This window comes from Sceloporus occidentalis, unplaced genomic scaffold, assembly GCF_023333645.1.
Source record: "Sceloporus occidentalis isolate IW3139 unplaced genomic scaffold, rSceOcc1.0.p SCAF_5, whole genome shotgun sequence".
Taxonomy (NCBI): Eukaryota; Metazoa; Chordata; class Lepidosauria; order Squamata; family Phrynosomatidae; genus Sceloporus; species Sceloporus occidentalis.
Window position 1 is genome coordinate 84,425,667 of NW_028316985.1, and position 20,725 is coordinate 84,446,391.

At 37.8% G+C, this 20,725-nt stretch overlaps 1 protein-coding gene across 3 annotated transcripts in view; it reads left to right on the forward strand.

Moving 5' to 3' along the window:
- Positions 1–18,492, forward strand: part of PHTF2 (putative homeodomain transcription factor 2) — a 90,525-nt gene extending 72,033 nt beyond the window's left edge. For 2 of the 3 annotated variants that reach the window (XM_089524608.1, XM_089524610.1), the window contains 6 exons: positions 55–186; positions 4,324–4,410; positions 8,798–8,953; positions 10,584–10,679; positions 13,029–13,154; positions 14,856–18,492. In XM_089524608.1, the coding sequence (XP_089380734.1) occupies positions 55–186; positions 4,324–4,410; positions 8,798–8,953; positions 10,584–10,679; positions 13,029–13,154; positions 14,856–14,876 (618 nt within the window). In that variant the 3' untranslated portion in view covers positions 14,877–18,492. Of the gene's footprint in view, positions 1–54; positions 187–4,323; positions 4,411–8,797; positions 8,954–9,621; positions 9,662–10,583; positions 10,680–13,028; positions 13,155–14,855 lie in introns of all 3 variants that reach the window. The other variant, XR_016281256.1, reaches the window with a different exon arrangement.
- The last annotated feature ends 2,233 nt before the right edge of the window (positions 18,493–20,725 follow it).

Sequence of the window (20,725 nt, forward strand, 5' to 3'; positions counted from 1 at the left end):
AGAGATATGTTTTTGTAGTCATTTAATTAATTTAAAATAACTTTTATTTTGCAGAGGCTACTATTTGCAAAACTATTTGGTCATTTAACATCTGCAAGAAGAGCACGAAAATCAGAGGTTCCTCACTTCAGGTTAAAGAAAGTGCAGAATATTAAAATGTGGCTTTCCCTCCGCTCCTACCTGAAGGTTTGTTGGACATTATTTCTTTTTTGACATTTTACAGTGCAGTCTTAGCTATGTCTACTCAGAAATAAGGCTCATTCAGTTCATTGCATTTATTTTTCAGATAAGAAGGTATGAGGTTGCACTTTTATGCTATCAACCCAAATTTATGTTATTTAATATACTTCTGATTTTGAACATTTAACATTTCCCTCCTTTGAATCTTTGCTTTTTTGAGTTTTGTGCTTCAAACTAGTAGCCCAGTATTTTTCACTGAGTAAAAGATAATGTAGATTTCTTTGTTTTACTGTACTTCCTTTCTTCCAATATGGGACCCATATAAATTAAAACAAATTATAGCTAGACTATTTATAGTAGAAATGTTTAAAACTAAATAATCCTGTTAAAACATTATTTTGAAACAGTTTAAAAGTATTTAATACATAATAGTGAAGATGAAGGGAAAAAATGTAGTGTTTGAGTGTTGGAGAAGGGCCTCGGGAGACCAGAGTTCAAAACCCCACTCAGCCATGGACATCCACTGGGTGATCTTGGGCAAGTCACACTCTCACAACTTAGAAGGCAGTGGCAAACTTTCCCTGAAGAATTTTTGCCAAGAAAATTTCATGATTGGGTTGCCATAAGTTGGAAATGACTTGAAGGTACACAATAACAACAATTGAAGATGAAAGTAATAAAAGTCATCAGATGAAATACTCTGCCAGTTTTGACCACTCTTTGCATAAGGACAAGTTTCTTATTTCTAACTGCAAATTGGATTTAATCTTTTCAATTTTCCATTATTCTTAACTACTGTCCAGCCTGTAGACAAGAAGCATGTACATAGTGCCTTTTTGTCAGCTTCTTGTTTGCTAAATCATGGACCTCAGTTGTAGAGGAATGAAACTGTAAGGCCATTATCTTTATTGATATCAAAAATATATGCCTGAAAAACATTGTAACAGAATAGATAAATTCTGTCCAAAAGCATACTAGCAGCAAGTACAGTTTGTAGTGTGGTATACATTCTGAACTAATAATTTCTTTTTGAGGTAATGCCAGGATTTTATTGGTCTTCATTATTTACACAGCTAGTTTGAAAGGAGGAGAATTGGATTTTGGGATAGAAGCTTTATCTTAGGCGGGATACAGACGGGCAAAAAGGGGTGTATTCATGACGTCATGAAGGTAGAGCCTTCAGACGGCCCTTACCTGAATGCCGCCATGAACACGCCCCCCGCACGCCCCAAGCGGGAAGAAGCGGCATTAAAAAGGTGCTGCTTTTCTCCGCTTCTTTTCCGTTTGATGCGCAGCTGCGCAGCTCCGTCTGTAAGCTGCTGCACCGGTACGCCAGAATTGCTACGCCGCTAATTTAAGTTGCCCATTTAAAAGCTCCGTGTCTGCTGCGTCGCATAATGAGTCGGGGTCCTGGAACATGCGCAGTTTGCAGTCAGGCTTTAATTGCAGCGTCAGCTGCCATGCAGGTGTGGAAGCTGCAGCACAGCTGCAGCGCATTTTAAGACTCGTAACGCTAACCCTAACCCTAACCCTAACCCTAACCCTAGAGCAACATGTACGCATGCGCTGCTTGGAAAGTTTGGACTTTAAAGTGAGCCCCTACACACATTCCTGTGCCATTTTCACCTAACAATAAAAACCGCTAAAACTGTAAATATTTACATATGTACAAGGGAGGTGATGGGGGATGGCAGGGGGACAGCGGTGGCAGTGGCGACAGCTGTGGCTGCGCATTGCAGATTCAGCAGGAGCGCGGGGACCAAAGGAGAGGAGGCATCTATGATGCTGGTGACACTGGCAAAGTGCAAGCGGACAAGGATGCCAACACCAGCTGATCACCAGCTGGCAGGAGACCACCATTGTTCTTGGGCAGAGCGGGGGGAAAAGTTTTAAAGGGGTTTGGGCACTTTAAATGTGCCCATAGGCTTTCTGCCGCCGCTGCTTAGCCGCCCGTGAGGAAGCTGCCTCTCTCTTTGCAGCGTCCTCCGAGGCGGCAGTTTGGAAACTGCGGGTCAGAAACGGCCCCAGGTGAGGCGTCTTCACTGCCCCCCATGTAGAAGCCCCATCTCCTGAGCCACGCCCCCGGGGTGGGCGGTCTGGAGGCTCCGTATTCAGCAGAATACACCTCCAAGACGTCTTCCCCTGCCCGTCTGTATCCCGCCTTACTGCATAATGTTTTTCAATCTTTGCCTCAGTATGTTATAGAACTTACAAACCACCAGTCGGAATAATTACTCATAATTATTCTTCTAGATCCTGTTTAACAACTGCCAGGCTGTGGATGAAATTGCCCAAGCACATTGCTTTGCTAGAGGAATAGCTATTATTAATAATGCTTCTGAAAGATGTTTCTCAGAAGCTGTGGTTTCTTGATTCCCAAGTCATCCTCATTGTACTTCCAGCAATGTAAAGAAATTTAGTTGGGCCTTGCTATCTGCAGATTTGAGCATCCATAGACGGCAAGCCCTGTTGTCCCCATTGGAGGTGTGTGCACTGCAGATACAGTGCAAGACTAGTGCACTCTCCTCTGACATGTATGTTGCAAGTGACTAGTACTAATATACTACCATCTCTGTGCTGTGAAAACATAGCCCCTCTCAGTCTGGAAAGTTAGTATGCAAAGGAATCTTGTAGCCTCTTTGAGATTAAGTGAAAGAAAGGATCTACTTGCAGGGGCTTTTGTAGACATGAGCCTACTCCGTTGCTACCAGATCTTTGTTAAGCATTATAGGAGCTGGTGTCACGGAGACATCATTGTATTAATATTGAATACAATACTAGAGTCATATTTTTCAGTATTAGTTTATAATAGCAAGACTTTTTGATGCTGTTCAACTATGCATTACCTAGTGTCACACTGATATTGTAGGGCAGTGATGGTGAACCTATGGCATGTGTGCCAGAGGTGGCACTCAGAGTCATCTCTGTGGGCACATGTGCCATCATCCCAGCACAGAGTTTGCCAGGGTTTGTTACTAGAAAGCCAGAGGGACATGGCACTTTGCAATAAATAAGTGGATTTTGGGTTGCAGTTTGGGCACTTGGCTTCTAAAAGTTTCTCCATCACTGTTGTAGAGAAAGCACTGTGGCTGTGTGTTATTTCCTTGAAAAGAGAGCAGACGCTAAATTCAGAGTCCATTTAAGGATACCTATATGTTTCTTTAGATTCTATGTATCATAAAATAAAAATGAACAAGTCTTTGACTAGACATGTATTTCTTCATGTCTCTTCCTTTGCACTTGTCAAGATTTAATATTGTGGTGTTGTGAGAGTCCTTTTGTTGCTCTGCAATCCAGTAGAGGGAGCTCACCTCTCAAAGGATGCAAATACTAGCTTCCTCTTCTGTGAGTATCTAATAGTAAAATTTAAAAATGATGAATCTTTCTATTCCATGTTACCATATCAATTTATAATACAAATAATTCCACAATACTACCAGCAGAAGGTCAGACTGATCCATAGATCATTTTCTTAATAATCCAGTAAAGCACTTTTCATCCTCCTGTTCAGGAGCTGCTGTGTTCTCAAGACTGAGTTATAATATCTTCCTTAGCAATCAGAGCTTCATGCAGCCACAAAACAAAACACAGGGCAAAACAAAAAAAGTACCCAAACCCAAAGAAAAAAACGAAAAGAAACAAAAGCTCTCACAGTAAACTATTTCCTTCCTCTTCAGTCTAGTTGCTCTATGTCTTTCCAGTGGTGTGAGGTTTTTGTATCTTGGAAGTACTTCTTTTTAGTTTTCATATACTATATGTTTTATAGTAGCTGCTTTGTTAACTTTGTAGTAAAGATTCAATTTTTCCATATTTGTGTACAGCTTATTTTGAAGTAAAAGATGCATTGCACAGCTGAGATTCAGCCCATTGTGATCAAGCCAGTCATATGCCATAGAGATGAAACTATCCTATTAACAGGAATGTTTTTCACCAGTCACCATGTTTCCCTATACATTGTATAAATATGAACATGCTGCCACATTATCATATTTTATCATTAATTCCTGCAGGCAGTTCTCTGAAGATGCCAGCCACAGATGCGGGCAAAATGTCAGGAAGAAACTCTTCTAGAACATGGCCACATAGCCCGAAAACCCCACAAAAAACTATAGTCACTTAATACATATTTCCTTTTATTTTCAGCGGCGAGGTCCTCAACGATCAGTTGATGTTATAGTCTCATCTGCTTTTTTGTTGACCATTTCTGTTGTGTTCATCTGCTGTGCACAGGTAAGGAAAACATATCAGGAACTATTTTACTTCGTTTTTAGAGTAGAGGAATAACAGTGAGTTCTCCAACAGTCATGGAACAAGAGCAAATGCAAAACAGAGGCAGGTTCATGTGTTCATCCAACAGATCCCAGAACACCACCCCAGTTGTTCCTAGTCTTCTAATTGACAACTCCTATTTAGATAGATAGCTAAAAGCCTGTATATGCAAAGATAAATGTGTAACATGCAGCAACATTCATCTCCTCACAATTGAAAGGCCCTGTTACTCCCAGCTCCATGGTCATACAGCTGCTCAGTTGGTTAGAGAATTTATCTCCACTGGCCGTGAGTATCAAAAGTTGAGGAATCAACAAGAAAGTGAGTTACTGTATATACTCCTGTATAAGTCTAGAAATTTTAGTCAAAAAATTGACACAAAAAAACCTGAGTCAACCTATTCATGGGTCAGTGTAAATACTGTACCTGAACTCTTATGGGAAAAGAAACCACCTACTTCTTCGAGTATAGTGGCAAAGGTTGAGAGCTTAGTCCATCCTGGTAGCACCTAAAAGAAGCTACTCCCCCACAACTCTCCCTGCCATGGTGCTGCTTCTGGCCTTTTTGAATGCTTAGGTGGGGAACTGGTGGTGGCAGGAGCAGCTCTTTGGCACTTCCTCTAAAAGGAACACCAAGAGGAATTGGGTTTTGAAGGATTTGAATTCAGACATTTGTTTGTCAGGTTTTCTGGGTTAAAATCAGGCAAAATTATTACATTCAGTTAAAGGCTATAACTACTGCTAATGCAGTTGCCATTTTCTTTGCTTTGCCTTTTCATTCTTTTTTACATGTGTAAATTTTCTAGCCGCACCTGCGCCTCTTAGCCTCCCACATACATGCCATGATTTATCATAATTCCCTCCTCATCCAGCCAGCCTTTGGCTGAGCACAAACAATTATGTCTGTTGGAATTTTGTAAGTTCTTTGGCATTGTTTTCCTTCCCATCATTCTTACATCCTTCGATACACACCCCTAAGTCTTACCCTCGACTTATCCATGGATTATATCAAAATCTATAATTTTGGCTCCAAAACCTGCCCTCATATTTATACATATGGTCAACTTACAGTTGACTATATATGGTGGATTTAATTCTTTACATTTGTGTCAGTTTTATTCTTGGTGAACAGGGCAGGCTCCAAAATCTGCTCTCAACTTACATAAGGTCGACTTATAGTTCAATCAGTCAATCTTTATTTATGGCCAGTGGACCCAGCAATATCTTTAAACAAATTAAAATAGAGAAGTTACATAGGAAGATACAAATAATTTACATGCTATCAAGTTATCAGATTGAGTTACAGCACAAGATTTGTTTTTTATAAATTTGGCTTATATTATCATTAGCCAGACCTCTTTTTAATAATTCATTCTCTCTAATTTTAGTGGCTAGAGAGATTTTTTTTCCCCCAACTGACAAGGTAATATTCAAGCATTTGTCTTGCAATAATATTTTGATGTAAAATATTTCAGAATGGTCCAGCTTACAGCTCAGTGGGGCGAGGGGGAGGAATTAGCTGGTTATGGCTGTTGTTATAAAAGATACATATCAAAATGTGTGATAATGTTTCAACTATTTGCCATCCACAAAGGCAGAATCTAGCAGAGGTGGGTAGCCTAGCATATCTACCAAAAAGTAGGTTAAAAGGAAAAACATTGCATCTTGCCTTAGTGAAACAGATGTGATACCTTGGTACCATTAGATTTTTAAGGTAAGAAAGCTGACGAAAGGTACCTACATAATGACCATTTAAGGTACTTGTAGAGCAAGATGTAATAGAGTTGGTCCTGAGATTGCAAAAGGCAGTGCCCCAGAGTTTAGTCTCAGTGATTTTAATGCAACCTCATGGCCTAAATTTAAAAGCAGGGATGCAGAAAAGCCAATGGAGGCCACTTTATGAGCAACATATTCAACCACCAACTAGTAAAATTATCTGAGGCCTACCAAGGCCACACTTAATTTGAAGACAAATACTCTGAGCTAAAGTTTGAACATAAGCAACCAGGTCTTAATAGAAAGAGGACATTCTCCCATTTCTAATGAACTGAATTGGGGACACTTCTAGGATCACATAGAAGAACCCATAGAAATTTTACTTGAAATCTATCAAGTTCAGAATTGGCATCTTTGATCCAAGTAGCTATTGCATATAACAGTTTAGCTGCGATCTTTGCATTAAAAACTTTGAGGGTCATTGGTATGAATTGATTCCCTTTAGTATGAAAGAATCTCATGTTACTAGATTTGCTACCCAGGAATCCATTCAGCACTAAAGATCTATGATGGCTCCACAGGACTCTATGATGAAATGTTAACTGCAGGTATTTAAAGCTTTTAACTTGCTCTAGAGGGCAGTGTCCTATGTCTTCATCTGCAATGATGATAATTATGCTCAAAGATGAAGATTTTAGACTTGGTGGCATTTATTTTGAGGTCCTTTTCTCTAACAGTAGAAGGAGTATTTACAAGGAGGCATTTGAACACCAGTCTTGTTCTAGAGAGGATCACAGTATTGTCAGCATAGAGCAGAACTGGGATTTTCCTATCACCTAATTTGGGCAGCTCGATTTCAATATCATTTAGGTAAAGGTTGAACAGGGTTGGTGCAAGGATACAACCCTGTGTCACCCCTCTGTACGTGGGAATGGTTTCAGAGAGATGCCCCTCCCTTACTGTTAGTTAATTTGAGTTGGGAACTAAGGCCCGTTACAGACCGCCCAAAAGGGGCGGTCTTGGGCCGCTGCCGGTTGCAGCGTGGGGAAGCCGCTGCAGCCAAACCGCGCGACTCCCCCGCGCTGTAAAAAAGGAGCGTGAAAATCGCGCTCCTTCCGGCAACCCAGAAGAGACGTCGCAAGTGCCAAAGCGCGCACTCGTGACGTCTCTTCTGGGTTTAGACGTCCGGATGCTGTGCGTCCGTTACGTCAAGATGGCCGCACCCGTCTGTATAGGGCGCCGCCATCTTGCCGTATGGAATACGCGCAAAGGGTAAGGCGCGTCCGGAAGCGCCGCCCCTCGCTCGTATTCCTGGCGCAATGACGGTGCCGCTTAGGCCCGTCTGTAAGGCGCCTAAGTTTGATGATGTTTTCAATGGTCACTGGTTCCCAGGGTGGAGCCCTTTGTAGCTGAAGCTCAGTAGATCTGTCATGAGTGCTAGATGTAGCATTGTCCACATCAAAAATTTCCCTGAAATTTCGCATACCTCAGAAGGGATGTCACAACTGGAGGTGTGGGTTCAGGAGCTTAAGGTGCCAGATACCAGCTTCCAAAATAGTTTGGTGTTATTGTTGAGAGAAGCATTTAGTAGCAGAGATCAGGAGTTGAGGTTTTTTATCTTTTTAATGCACTATAAGGGACTTGCCTGAATTTGTATCCCTGTTCTTAAGAAGTGATAATTTGAGAAGTTTATAGTTGAGTATTTATGGTAGGTTTAATTTTGCACATTTGTGCCAATAATGTTTTTCGTGAACAGTGCATCAGCATGTTCTTGTGTGCTGGTGGACCAAAACAAATGGGAACTGCTCAAGAATCTTAGAGAATTATAGAACTCTAGGATAGAATGGACCACAACAGCCAACATCCTGCCATGCAAGAATGGACCGTCAAAGCACTCATGAGAGTTGGCCAAAAAAGGAGTCTCTACCACCCTCTGAGGCAGTCTATTTACATCATTTCCACTCTCTGCACTCCTCCTATCATTTCAGTGAGGGTTCCATTGAACAAATTCTATTTTAGCATTAGAATCCAATCCTTTGTTTGTTCCCTGAAAAATAAATCCCACTGAATTCATTTGGACTTACACTCAAGGAAGTGATTACTGTATATACTCATCTATAAGTCTAAAACTTTATGCCCCAAAATTGACCCCAAAATCCCAGGTTGATTTATTTATGAGTAACTATGGAAACATGATAGCAGCTCTTTCAGATTTCCCCATGCTGTGCGGAGTGGAATTTAGCAAGAAAGAGCCAAGCAGAAAGAGTCCTATGTGACTGACTGGTATTGCTGTTTGTTTAGGAGTCCCTCCCCCACCCTCACGTCTGGCTGAATCAAAAGCTGAAACAATGAAGAAAAGGCTCAATGAGAGTCTCTTTTGCCATACATACACATACACCCACTGAAGGAACCTCCAAGTTTTACCCTCGACCTATCCACGGATTATGGCAAAATCCATAGTTTTGGCCCCCATACCTGACCTCCTCTTATACATGGGTTCGACTTATGGTTGAGTATATACCGTAATAACATTCACAGTAAAGTTAAGCCTCTGCAAAATGTAAGTATTAGAACATTTCCTATTTTCTGAAGTATTAATACTTCAGTTTTGTTTTTTATTTCCTTTCTTTCAGCTGCTTCATGTACATGAAATCTTCCTTGATTGCCATTATAATTGGGAACTAGTGATATGGTGCATTTCACTGACTTTGTTTCTTTTAAGATTTGTTACACTTGGATCGGAAACGAGTAAAAAATACAGCAATACCTCGATATTACTTACTGAACAGGTGAGAACTTTGTTGGAAAGAATGATAATGTGTGGTGGTGTTTGGCATTTCATCCTGTTTGTGCTCAAGGAGAGTTAATAAATATATCTCTTTCTAATATGAATCTGTAACAAATTTTACCAAATTGTATTTATACTTATCACATATTGTGCATTCATGAAATAATATACACAGGATACCAGATTCAGTCTTCAGATTATTCCACTGAGGAAACATTAAAACGTCCAAAATTTTCTGGCTATTGAAATAGTACATAGATGCTATTGCTTGAAGTTCTAAAAATAGATACATTCTTTATAAGCATATAAGAGGCTGTTGCCATTATTTTTCCAGTGTGTATTTACCTTGAATAAGCTATCCAGCCCAGTTAGAATGTGTAGATTTTTTTAAAAGGCAGTCATACAGTTTCATTCTGAGGTCAGATAGAGATCATCTTCAAAACTGCTAAAACTGTCTTTCCAAGATGAGGTTTTGTTTGAACAGATACTAAATTTCTGATGTGAGGATTTTTGTGAAGACTGCAAGGTAGACTACATATTAGTTATTGAAAATTATATTAACATACATACAGAAGGAGAGCTAAATTTTCCAATTTATTTATATTTCCCCCTTGATTTTCAGATAGTTCTCTTAGCATTAATTTCTGTGTGTTTATGTTTCTTCATCAGTATTCTTTACAATATTCGCTGCACAGCGTGACAGTTGAGAGTGAGTATAGAAGTTCAGTTGATACTTAGAATCATTATTCCTCATATGCATAAGTCCTGTTTTGCAAACTGCAAAACATTAATATGGTAGCCTGAGACAAAAATAAAAACATACATACATATATATATAGCTGTGGCACGTGATGATATTTGATTACATATATTTAAAGGAATTAAAAACCTTTCTGTTACTATTTTCTCTCTCTTAATTTTCTTGCTAGCGAGGCTTGTTTTTCTTTATTTTTCTGTGTTTGCACCAACCCTTTGAATCTTCATAAATCAGCAATGATTCTGCCATTAAGATAAAGATTACTAAAATTCTTAACTACTTAGAGCATCTGCATTGTAGCATTACACCCAAGAGATGATTCAGAATTTAGGAGTTTCTTAAGTGTTAAGATTGTGCTAGAAGGGACATGATTCTGGGTAAATGTGCATAGGATTGTGGTATGAACTTTTAAGGTAAGATAAACACAAGGTTACTGAAGATGCATCTTCTATCAACACTGCATTCATCTTCAGCATCTTCCTGTGTTGTGTGTGCGTTTTTAATTAGTGGTGACCAGCAAGAGACCATCTTGATTGGTGTTAAAATTGGGATCTTTTCAGCACCAGCCTGAATACTTTTCATGTGTCTAGGCATTAAAGCAAGTTGTGTGGCAGGGTTTAATTTACATTTTTGATATTGCTTGCTGCTTTCTTCTCTTGTTAATTTATTTTATTTTCATTTTGAAACTTGTGTGCTGTCATGAGACGCTTATGGTGCAGGGTGGCTTATGCATTTTTCGACATAAATAAATTTTAATTACAGGGTAATGAGTGGGAATCACTGTGAATATACTCAGGTGTCCAAGACGCATGATATTAGCTCTGGAAGTGAATTACTCTTTTAAAATTTCACTCTGGTTTGTTTATTTTTTAAGATAAATTTGTACTTGAAAATGGAAAAGAAGCCGAACAAGAAGGAAGAACTGACATTAGTGAACAATGTTTTAAAGCTTGCAACAAAATTACTCAAGGTAAAAATAAGCACCTTAAAATAGATCAGGCCTTAAGAGTTAGATCAATTACCATTACATGCCACAGTCGACAGGTGACTTAAGGCACATACGTACACATCTTGCTCAATCTGCCTGTCTGTCTTTCTCTAGCTAATTAATTTGGAAGTTGTATCCAGCTAATTCATATTATTTATTTAAAAAGTTATATCTTACTATTTCTGCCCCCAGCAGTGCCAGATGTTACTAATAACAAATTAAAAATGGGTTAGTAACCATTAAAAACCAAAATATTGATACAATACAAAGGAATGTAGAGCTTACTTTGCTCCCATTCCCTCCCTAGTGGAAGAGCATTAAGGTTGACCCTCCATATCTCAAGATTGTTGATTCACAGATTCAACTTCCATGGCTTGAACATATTAAAACAACAACAAATTCCAAAATGCAAACCTTGACTTTGCTATTTTATGTAAGGGATACTATTTTACTATGCCACTGTATTTAATGGGACCTGAACATCCATAGATTTTGGAGGCCACAGTGGATCCTGGAACTAAACCCCAGTGAATACAAAGAGCCCAGTATACTTTTGCTTTTCTGTGAAGTAACTAAAATGGGGGCGGGGGGATCATTTTTCAAAACATTACATAACCAGTTGTTGTTATTGTTGCTGTATGCCTTCAGGTTGTTTCTGACTTAGAGTGGCCCTAAGGTGAATGCCTCTCACAAGAGTTTTATTATTGGAAATACAGTCAGCCCTTCTTATACACAGATTTTTTATACACGGAGTCAAGCATCCACAGTTTGAAAATGTTCAAAAACAGTATAAGTTTCAAATATCAAACCTTGATTTTCCATTTTTCATAAGGGACACCATTTTGCTATGTCATTATATTTAATGGGACTTGAGCATACAAGGATTTTGTTATCCATGGGGGATCTTGGAACCAAACCCCAGCGTATAACAAGGGTCCACTGTATTTGTTCAGAGGGGGTTTGCCATTGCCTTCCTCTGTGGATGAGAGAATGTGACTTGCCAAAGATTATCTAGTGGGTTTCCACAACCAATAACTATATGAATAGAGACAAAGTAGTATGCACCTAGATTCATTCCTCACATTCAGTCCTGCAAATTCATTATGTATGCATGAAAGCTATTTGACACAATACCATTGTAGAAAAAATGATAAATGTATTTTAAAATCTTTTTTAAAAGTTTTTAGCTGTTTTCAAACTATTTAAGCTACAGATAGCACAAAACTTTCACATACAGGAAATTGATATTACATTTGCAAAGTTATCTAATACTACTTTCATTATGTAAAAGTGCTTAATTTTTCAAACCTAAATCATGATTTTGAGTCTGTGTCTCCGTGTGTATGCACACAAGTGAGATCCTACTACATAAGAATGTGTGGAATGTGTTTCTTTAGGGTTCCAGGCTTTGAGTTTTATCTTCGTTATTCCCTCTGACAGTCAGTTGTGATATGTTAGCCTGTTTTGGGTTACATTTCTCAGTCTTTGCATTCTTCATCATTTAATATCAAAAATGTGAACTTTTTTGTTGATATCTTTATTCTCTGTTCTTTGGTTATTTTCTTTTGAAAATAGCTTTTCAGAAAAGTTTTAGATGCATTTTTATCACGCCATTGCATTGCCTCATTCATTGAATTGGAGGAGGGAGCTGTTGATGATATAGTCCTTCACTTGTAACCCTCCCTTCCTTTTCCATCCCTTCTTCAATTTTTTTCTTCTCTGCAGAAAACCATTAAAAACAAAAAGAGGGAATAGCTGCATGATATCTTTTAATTGCTAGCCTGAGGAATCTCCAGCTGGACCAAAGAATTTTGTCCAGATAATGAGATGTTTCCTCTGGCCATTTAATATGTCCTTCCTTCGTCAGCTAGTCCATTCATTCCCTTTGCATGCTTACCCAGAGCATGTCAGGTCCTGCAACCCCTAGGCTCAGTTAACCAACATGGTTGCAGCAATGAATGCTTTATGAGGCTGTTCTGGGGTAAAATCCTTAAGGATTTTACAACTTTTTAAAAGCATGTCAAAAATGTAGTTACCTCATGTCTCTTCTTGCCTCCATCTTGTATATATGTGGTGGACTCTTATTTTCAGCTCCATGAACGCAAGAAGATTTGAATTGGAAATAGTGGAGAAGATTTTCTCTTCTTTGAAGTGAGAACTCCATTACCACCACAGCACTGTTTTCATGATAGCAACAGCAGTCAGGGGGAGAGAATTTTGTTCAGGCTTTCATAAAGTAGCAACCAACATGGCTCTCCAAGGCTTGGAAGGAGACCTCAGTTATGTGACATTTCATAGGCTTCTATTTATGTAACTATTTCTCATTCTTAGGAACTGGACAGCCCCTTCAGGTTATATGGATTGACGATGAATCCTCTACTTTATAACATCACTCAAGTTGTCATTCTGTCTGCTGTTTCTGGTGTTATCAGTGACTTGCTTGGATTTAATCTAAAGGTAAAATATAGCCATAGCCATGTTGATCATAAAATTAAGGTCCATTTGGTGATTATACTGCTAGCAGGGGTGTAAAGAAGAAACAAAATCTCGCTGTTGAAAAATATGATTTTATTCTTGCAATTAGCCCAACACATTTTGGCCTAGTAAAATTTAATGGCCTCCTTCAGGGGCTATTAAAAAATAAAATAAAGAAATGGGACAATACATAAACAACAAATTATAACAGGAGACAAGTTACAATTCGCAAAATGATTCAGTTTTAAAAATGCCTATTAACCCAAATAAACTTATGCAAGTACAAAATATTATTTATAGTGCAACTTTAAAACTGCAAGGATTCCAAAAAGAGTATTTCCAAAGCTCATGCCAAGCAAATGATAGATAATTGCAAGAATAAAATCATTTTTTCACAAGCTGTATCTTCTCTACATCTCTTCTTTTGGGGTATCACCAGTCCTCTTTGTTGCCACCCAAAAAGGGAAAAAAATCTCAGGGCACTAGCTTTCGATCAAAGATGTTTGGAGTGTGGGGAATTAAGATGTTAGAATCAGATAAATAAATAACACATTTATTTATACCCCGCTGTTCTGCTACAGGAGCAATCAAAGCAGCTTACATGATTAAAAGACAGTCAATATACACTACATACAGTCTGTACATTAATATATCTACCCCCCCTTAAAAAAAGGATTAAACACATTACAATTTAAAATCAATTGTTAAAATACTGATAATAACAACAAACTACTGGGAAATAGTAGAACAATACTTTAAGGTGGGGAGAAATCATTAGCTGATTGTTTTATTCGGGGACAGCCTGCTGGAGGAGATCCGTCTTAACAGCTTTTTTAAAGTTGTGTAGACTGGAAATTGGATGGATCTCCTCCAGCAAGGCACTCCACAAACCGGGAGCGGCATCATAGAATGTCCTCTGGTAGGTTGCAGCTAGTCTGGTCTTTATAGGTTGCAATAAATTCCACCCAGAGGACCTGAGGGTGTGGGGTAGATTAGATAGTCTTTATGTTGTCTTTTGATGGTATGGAGAAGAGCTTGCAGATTCTCAACATAAGTTAGTCATGCACCACCCTCAACTGCCCTGTGTTTGCTGGGAACAAGAAAAGTAATAAACAAAGTGATAAAAATTTGGTTCTCCTGAAGATTCCCTTTGGATTTTTAAAATTCTCAAATATAATACCACATTTTAGAATCTAAAAGCAATTTTTCACTGTTATTGCCTTAAACAATAAATACAGTTTGAAAACCCACAGTAATCATATTTTTAAAAATTAGATTATCCATACTGTTTAAAATAATTTTCTTTTTGAATTATACAGTGTAAACTTGCAAGGATTATACTGGTTTTGTAATCTTCCTTGAAATTCGGTCTTAAATATTTACCTTATTATGTTTATCATGGAACCCCAAATTAATAATCCTGGAACAATACCATACTAGTGTGGTTAGTGACACTGCACTGTTATCTTGAATAGTTATTTGATTTGAATATTGGATTTGTAAGAAAAGGAGTTTTAATGTGAATCCACTATCTTTAAAGGTAATAATAGTTTTCAAGGAGATTCTAGCATACTGATGAAATATGTTATCGTGTAGGAGAAAGCCAAGCAAAGGTTATAACGAAATGGTAAAACTACTTTTGAACTTACATCTCAACATGTTCTCTGCTGGCTTAACTTTTAGCTCTGGAAGATCAAATCCTGACACTTCTCAAAAAGGAGACGGAGGTCAATACTCTGGAAAGAGAGCTGATCGACTAAGCTGCCTCACTGCAGTTGCTGGTTCTGCATTTCAGATGTTATAATCTCTCTAAGGATATCATTTGAAAGAACTGAAGTGTTTACATCTGACTATCTTGTGCAATCTTTATATTTATTTTATCTTTTCACTTTTTGTAAAGGTTTATTTGAGCTGACATTGTATTTTATTTTGAAACATTAATATGTGTTGGCTATTGAAAAGGTCAAAAATGGATATCAAGATACTTGGGGTCCTGGTAACTGGTCACATTAAATTACTGAAACATGCTTCATCTGTTATGAAAGATGATGCCCTAATGCTAGGCTTTTGTACTTCAGAAGTTCTCAATACAACAATGTCATGCTGAAGTCACTTTATTGAACTTGTACTATAAAATGTTTAGGACATTTTATTTTGTACCATTCTTTCAGGGGTAGTATCAGAGCACCAGCATATTGTTGGTTACAGTAGAAGACGACGCTTACTGTAATGACAATGTTTTAGGACTGATAGCTAAATTTTTATATAGATATAGATAGATATAGATATATAAAAATATAAATGCTAGAGCCAGCAGGTATCTTAACAGAATTGATTCCAGGATCTGAAATACTTTGAAATGAAGTTTGAGTATTAAGTATCAATAAGGTATTACATAACATGTCAACAAGTGCTCTTTGATAACATTTTTATTAGAGCAATAACTGTAAACTGTTACCATACTGTAAGATATTTTGATAAAGATTAGCTATGCTATTTATTTTAAAACACTGAGATGTTTGCACAGTGCTGACTGTGCCGCTCAACATGTGCACTTTTATTGTTACTTTTAATAATGATCTTTATATATATATATATATACTAAATAGAATATAGTATGGTGGACTGTGGTGCAATAGTGTTACTTTTGCAAGAGGGATACATTATGTATGTTCAAGATAATTGCTCTCCCATAGTACACTGTAGTATATATGACTTGTACCACACATAGATTATAAACTAAACAACTATTCAGAACTCCTGAATTTTAATTTTTTATAGAAACAATTTTAGAAATTTTAATTTTCAGAGCTCAGTCCTAATCCTGTTTATAACTTAGCACTGATTATTTCAGTTGGACTTTCCCCCATGCAGACATCACTGAATTGCAAATTTAGGCTATTGTTCCATCCTGACTTTGGGATGAATCCTGTTGAACCTCTTGGGTTTACTTCAGAGAAACAGACTCCTGTTTAGTTTAAATGTTCTTTATTCAGATTAATGTGTTCACTGGGTTTATATTCAGATAAGTGTGCAAAAGACTGGATCTATATTGATTTCTCTAGGAAGGGAGCAGATAGATTTGCTGGACTAAGGCTAAATCATGCTCACTTCTTATTTGGCAGTATCTATAAGCAATTTTTTGAAGATTGGGACTGCAGTCTCAGTACATACTTACTTGGGAATAAGTTTCATTGAAATGAATGCAGTGAATGCTCATTTTGATGCCTGTAACAGTGTTACCATATATTAGTGATGTGTTGTGATATGTTAAATGCACACAAAGTATTTGTTTTGTGCCTACAAGATTTCTGGGATTTTCCTATTCACTTCAGTGGAGTGGTCAACTTTACACGCACAAAGATATGTATACACCAAGCTGCCTCTCCCTAAGTGAATGGAATAGTTCTTATTCTCTGTATATGCACTGGAGGAGGCATACACATCCATACAGATAGAACTAAGTCCTTGGTTTTAGGTGGTAGATTGATTCACTGTTTGGAGAGCTTATTTTTTAATCTAAAAAATGTTGGGATCATCAGTTTGGGCTACACTATGAAACTTAATGAACAATGTTATGACAGCTGATAGTATAATGTCAAGCATATATAGCATATTCTATACTAGAGAATGTGTGCATTGTGATTACAATTCCAAAGCACAATTCTTTTGAACCATAAAGAAAAAAATAGGTAGGTGATATAAAAAGAAGTAAAAAGAGGTAAAAATATTCCAACTTCATTCCCTTCCTTTCAGAATTATTATATTAACTTGTGTGGTATAACATTCAGGGGTAGCTGTGTTGGCCATTTAACAAATACAAACAAAAAATCCATCAGTGATACCTTAATTGGCCAACTGAAATGCACAATATACTTGTTGCAAGCTTTCAAAGCTCCATGGGCTTTTTCATCAGGAAAATGTTACAAATCAAACAGGAGGGAAAAAAACAATTGGAGATGTTAGTCAGATGCCTGCAAACAATATCTTCCTTATCATAACTTCTTTACTAAGGACTGAAACAACATGCAGGCATGTGACTAACATCTCCAGTTGTTTTTTCTTCAGTTTAGTTTGTAACATCTTGCCTGATGAAGAAGCCCATGGAGCTTCAAAATATTGCAACAAGTATATTGTGCATTTTGATTGGCCAATAAAGGTATCATTGATGGATTTTTGATTGTGTGGTATAAGGCATTTTTATATATAAAGCAACACAGACATTTTGTATTTTATTTGTTGCTGTACTAATGTTTAATAATGACCAAAGTGCTTTCTGTTGTTGTTTCCCCCCCAAGGAATGTATTATCGGAGCTTTAAGAACATGCTATGTCTAGTTTATCATGTAAAAAAAGTCTGATCTGTTCTTCTTCCTCTATGTTGTCTGAAGTTAGGGGTGTGTTTAGGAATTAAGTCTATTTTATATATTTCCCAAATGACGGTACAGACCTACACACAACTAAGTTTTGCACAGAATATATTTCAAAAAGAAGAAAAGTACAGTGTGCTTTGTGTAGAGGTAAAAGGTAACTCTCCATTTTCACAGTCTGCTTCTTGTTTTTTAAAGGGGAAACAGTTGTTTTCTGATAATTACTTTTAGACACTTAGATGTTGACTGTGATCTTGTCAGAGACAGCAGTTTGAGTTCAAGGAAGAAGTTTGATTGTAATGATACAATACCTCAGCAACTAGCAATATGCTGGATTGTTGCACTACTTAAGGCAGCATGGGAAAACCTAAAACTGAGGGCTAACAAATATGAATTGTACCTCATGATAAAGAAAGTTATGTTTAAACGTGCTGTTTTGTATATCAATCATACTTGTAAAATACTAAATATATTTTACATCACTTTGACGAAATAGAGGAAAGCAGAAACATGGCAGATCTTGTTAACTGTTTTTGACACATGTTTGTAACAGACAGCGTGATCAAGCTTAGAATAAAACATTCTGTGGCTGATGGTACGAAAGAAACATTGAGTTGTGTATTTGTCTATTTTGGGTTTTTAAAAAAATGCTTAAAAACTCAGTAGTGGTCTTCAAGAAAGTAGAATACCAGGGACTGTAATTCACTTCCCATAGACTTAGAACAGTGATGGCGAACCTTTTAGGGACCAAGTGCCCAAACCAAAAGGCTTTCTGACACCAGGTGTTACCCGGTGCTGGAGGCGGGACTTCTGGGGGGGCTGGACTCCCAGGGTGGGACTTATGCCCTCTGGGGGGTAGAGGAGCAAACTGCAGGCGTCCGGGACGCCGGGATATGGAAAAAGCCGTGTTTGCGCTACCACTCTGATAGTCTTGGCGACAGGGAGGGCTGGGCAGGCAGGGAGAGCTGACCAATCCAAGCAGGCTTTGTATACAAGTTTTCCTGCTAAATACCTGCAGGTCATAAGCATTTGAATTAAAATTACCATATTGAAATCAAATCTGATGTTTTTTAAATTTTTATTTGGTGTGCGTTGGAAGAGGGGTAGTCTTATATGGCGAGTATATCCCAAACTATATTTTAACTGGAAAGGTTGGGGGTCGTCTTATACATCCAGTCATCTTATATGCTGGAAAATACAGTATGACATTAATTAACATACTTTTTATTATGTAAAGCTTTGACGAGCTTGTATTTCAGTGTCTAATTTTGACATGAAGCAGTGAGATTAACTGGAAGTTTAAACTGTATAATCAACTTTGAGATTCTTAATTAATTGCAGTTTTGTGTGTACTTACCTGGGAGTAGGCTGCATGAACACGCAGAGATTTTGGGATATAAATATCCATTAGATTGTGTTGTAATACTAGGATGAGAAGTTAGTGCCTTGTGTAGAGCAGACACACTGAAACACTGATAAACTCTAAGGGGCAGATATGTTTTTATCAAAGGTACTCTGGGAGGTACACTCTCAGCAAGGTTTGTTTCTCCAGAACATTATCGTCCAACTAAAAGTCTAGGGAGGAAAGGATGGTATCTTAATTTTGCAGCCTCCCATTTAGATTCCAGCAATAGGAACAGATGTGGGTCATGTCTTATACCAAATTTACTTGAGGAGCTTGATCTTATTGATGCTTGGTGTGAGATTCATCCAATGCATAAAGATGATACCTTCTCCTCCAACAACAATGTCTTGTGAAAACTTAAAGACAAGTCTTATTTGGCATAAACTTCCCTGGACTGCAACCCACCCCTTCAGGCAGAAAATATATTTGCTTCAGTAGACTAGCACAATTACACTTTTGTGAATTTCCACAAACTTGATTTATACATTATAATAAATACAAGCAAAATTGGTTGATTGTATAACAGCAATTAGAAAACTCGTGCTTTGTTAGATTATCCTATATTAGTGAAAATCAGGACAAAAAGATGCTATACAGGCATCTGATTTGAACAATATTATCTAGGAAATAGAATCTGTCTATTTTCAGTTTTGACATCTGTCCTTGTGTGCGTTTGAGTGTGTGTGTGTGTGAAACAGAGAGAGAGAGAGGTCCCTTTTCACCAAACAGAAGACCAATGAGAATCTAATCAGGGAACACAAACATTTCAACTCCCGGAGTGGCTATTTTGAATGCATCATTTGAATGTCTGGAGTGGCTATTTTGAATGCATCTTTCCCCCTGTCAAACATAACTACAAATGTAGCATACAAATACTGTTTTTCTGCAGTGTCACTGAGTTTGCAAGGATCTGTGTGCCTGTTCAGTTGCAGGCCTGGCTGGTTTATCTGTCACATTTTCAATAGATTGAAATTAGTCTCTGTGTTTAATGATTTCTTGCAAAGGAAGAATTGGGGTTGAAGAGACTTACCTTCTCATACGATTACTGAGTTAAGCATAAGTTTCTAGGTTGCATTTATGATTACGTCAATTACATCATTCCTCTGACAATGGAGGACTCTTTCAATAGCTGTTGGACAGAAACATTGCTGACTCCTTTTTTGAGCTGATGCTCTATTATCAAGCTCGCAGAAGATTGTTTTTTTCACAGTGCTGGGAAACCCAGGGGTTCCTGAAATGCTTTTCACTGAGATTTATAATACTAGACAAACTTGCCTACTACTACCACTCCTAGCTTCCAGTGTGCACTCACAGCAGGGAATATTTCTTCTGAGGCACCTTAATTTACCAGTAGTAATGGCAATACCTGCTCAATTTCATTCTTGCATTCCTCTAACAGTGAGGTATTAACTAGGTACAAAAAATGCTCCTACAGTAAATGGATTTCCTATACTTTTTGATAATGGATGCGCTTCTTTTCATTGTAATCGAACAATGGCCGGACCCAGTCCCTTGTTGCATCTCATTTGACCTAATATAAACTATTTGCTTGTTCAGTACTAGCAAGTCTTCTTTTATGCCTGTTCAGTCCTTAGAAGCCATTATTTACTAACTGCTTCCAAATGAGCTTAATCTATCTGTTAATGACAGTTATTTATGAGGGATTAGGGGGCTGCCTTTCTAACACCATCACAGTCCAAAGCCCTGGAGGCATGATAGTCAATTAAATGAATCTCTTGCTTTCTCTTTTTCTGAACATACAGCCAAATAGGATGCACA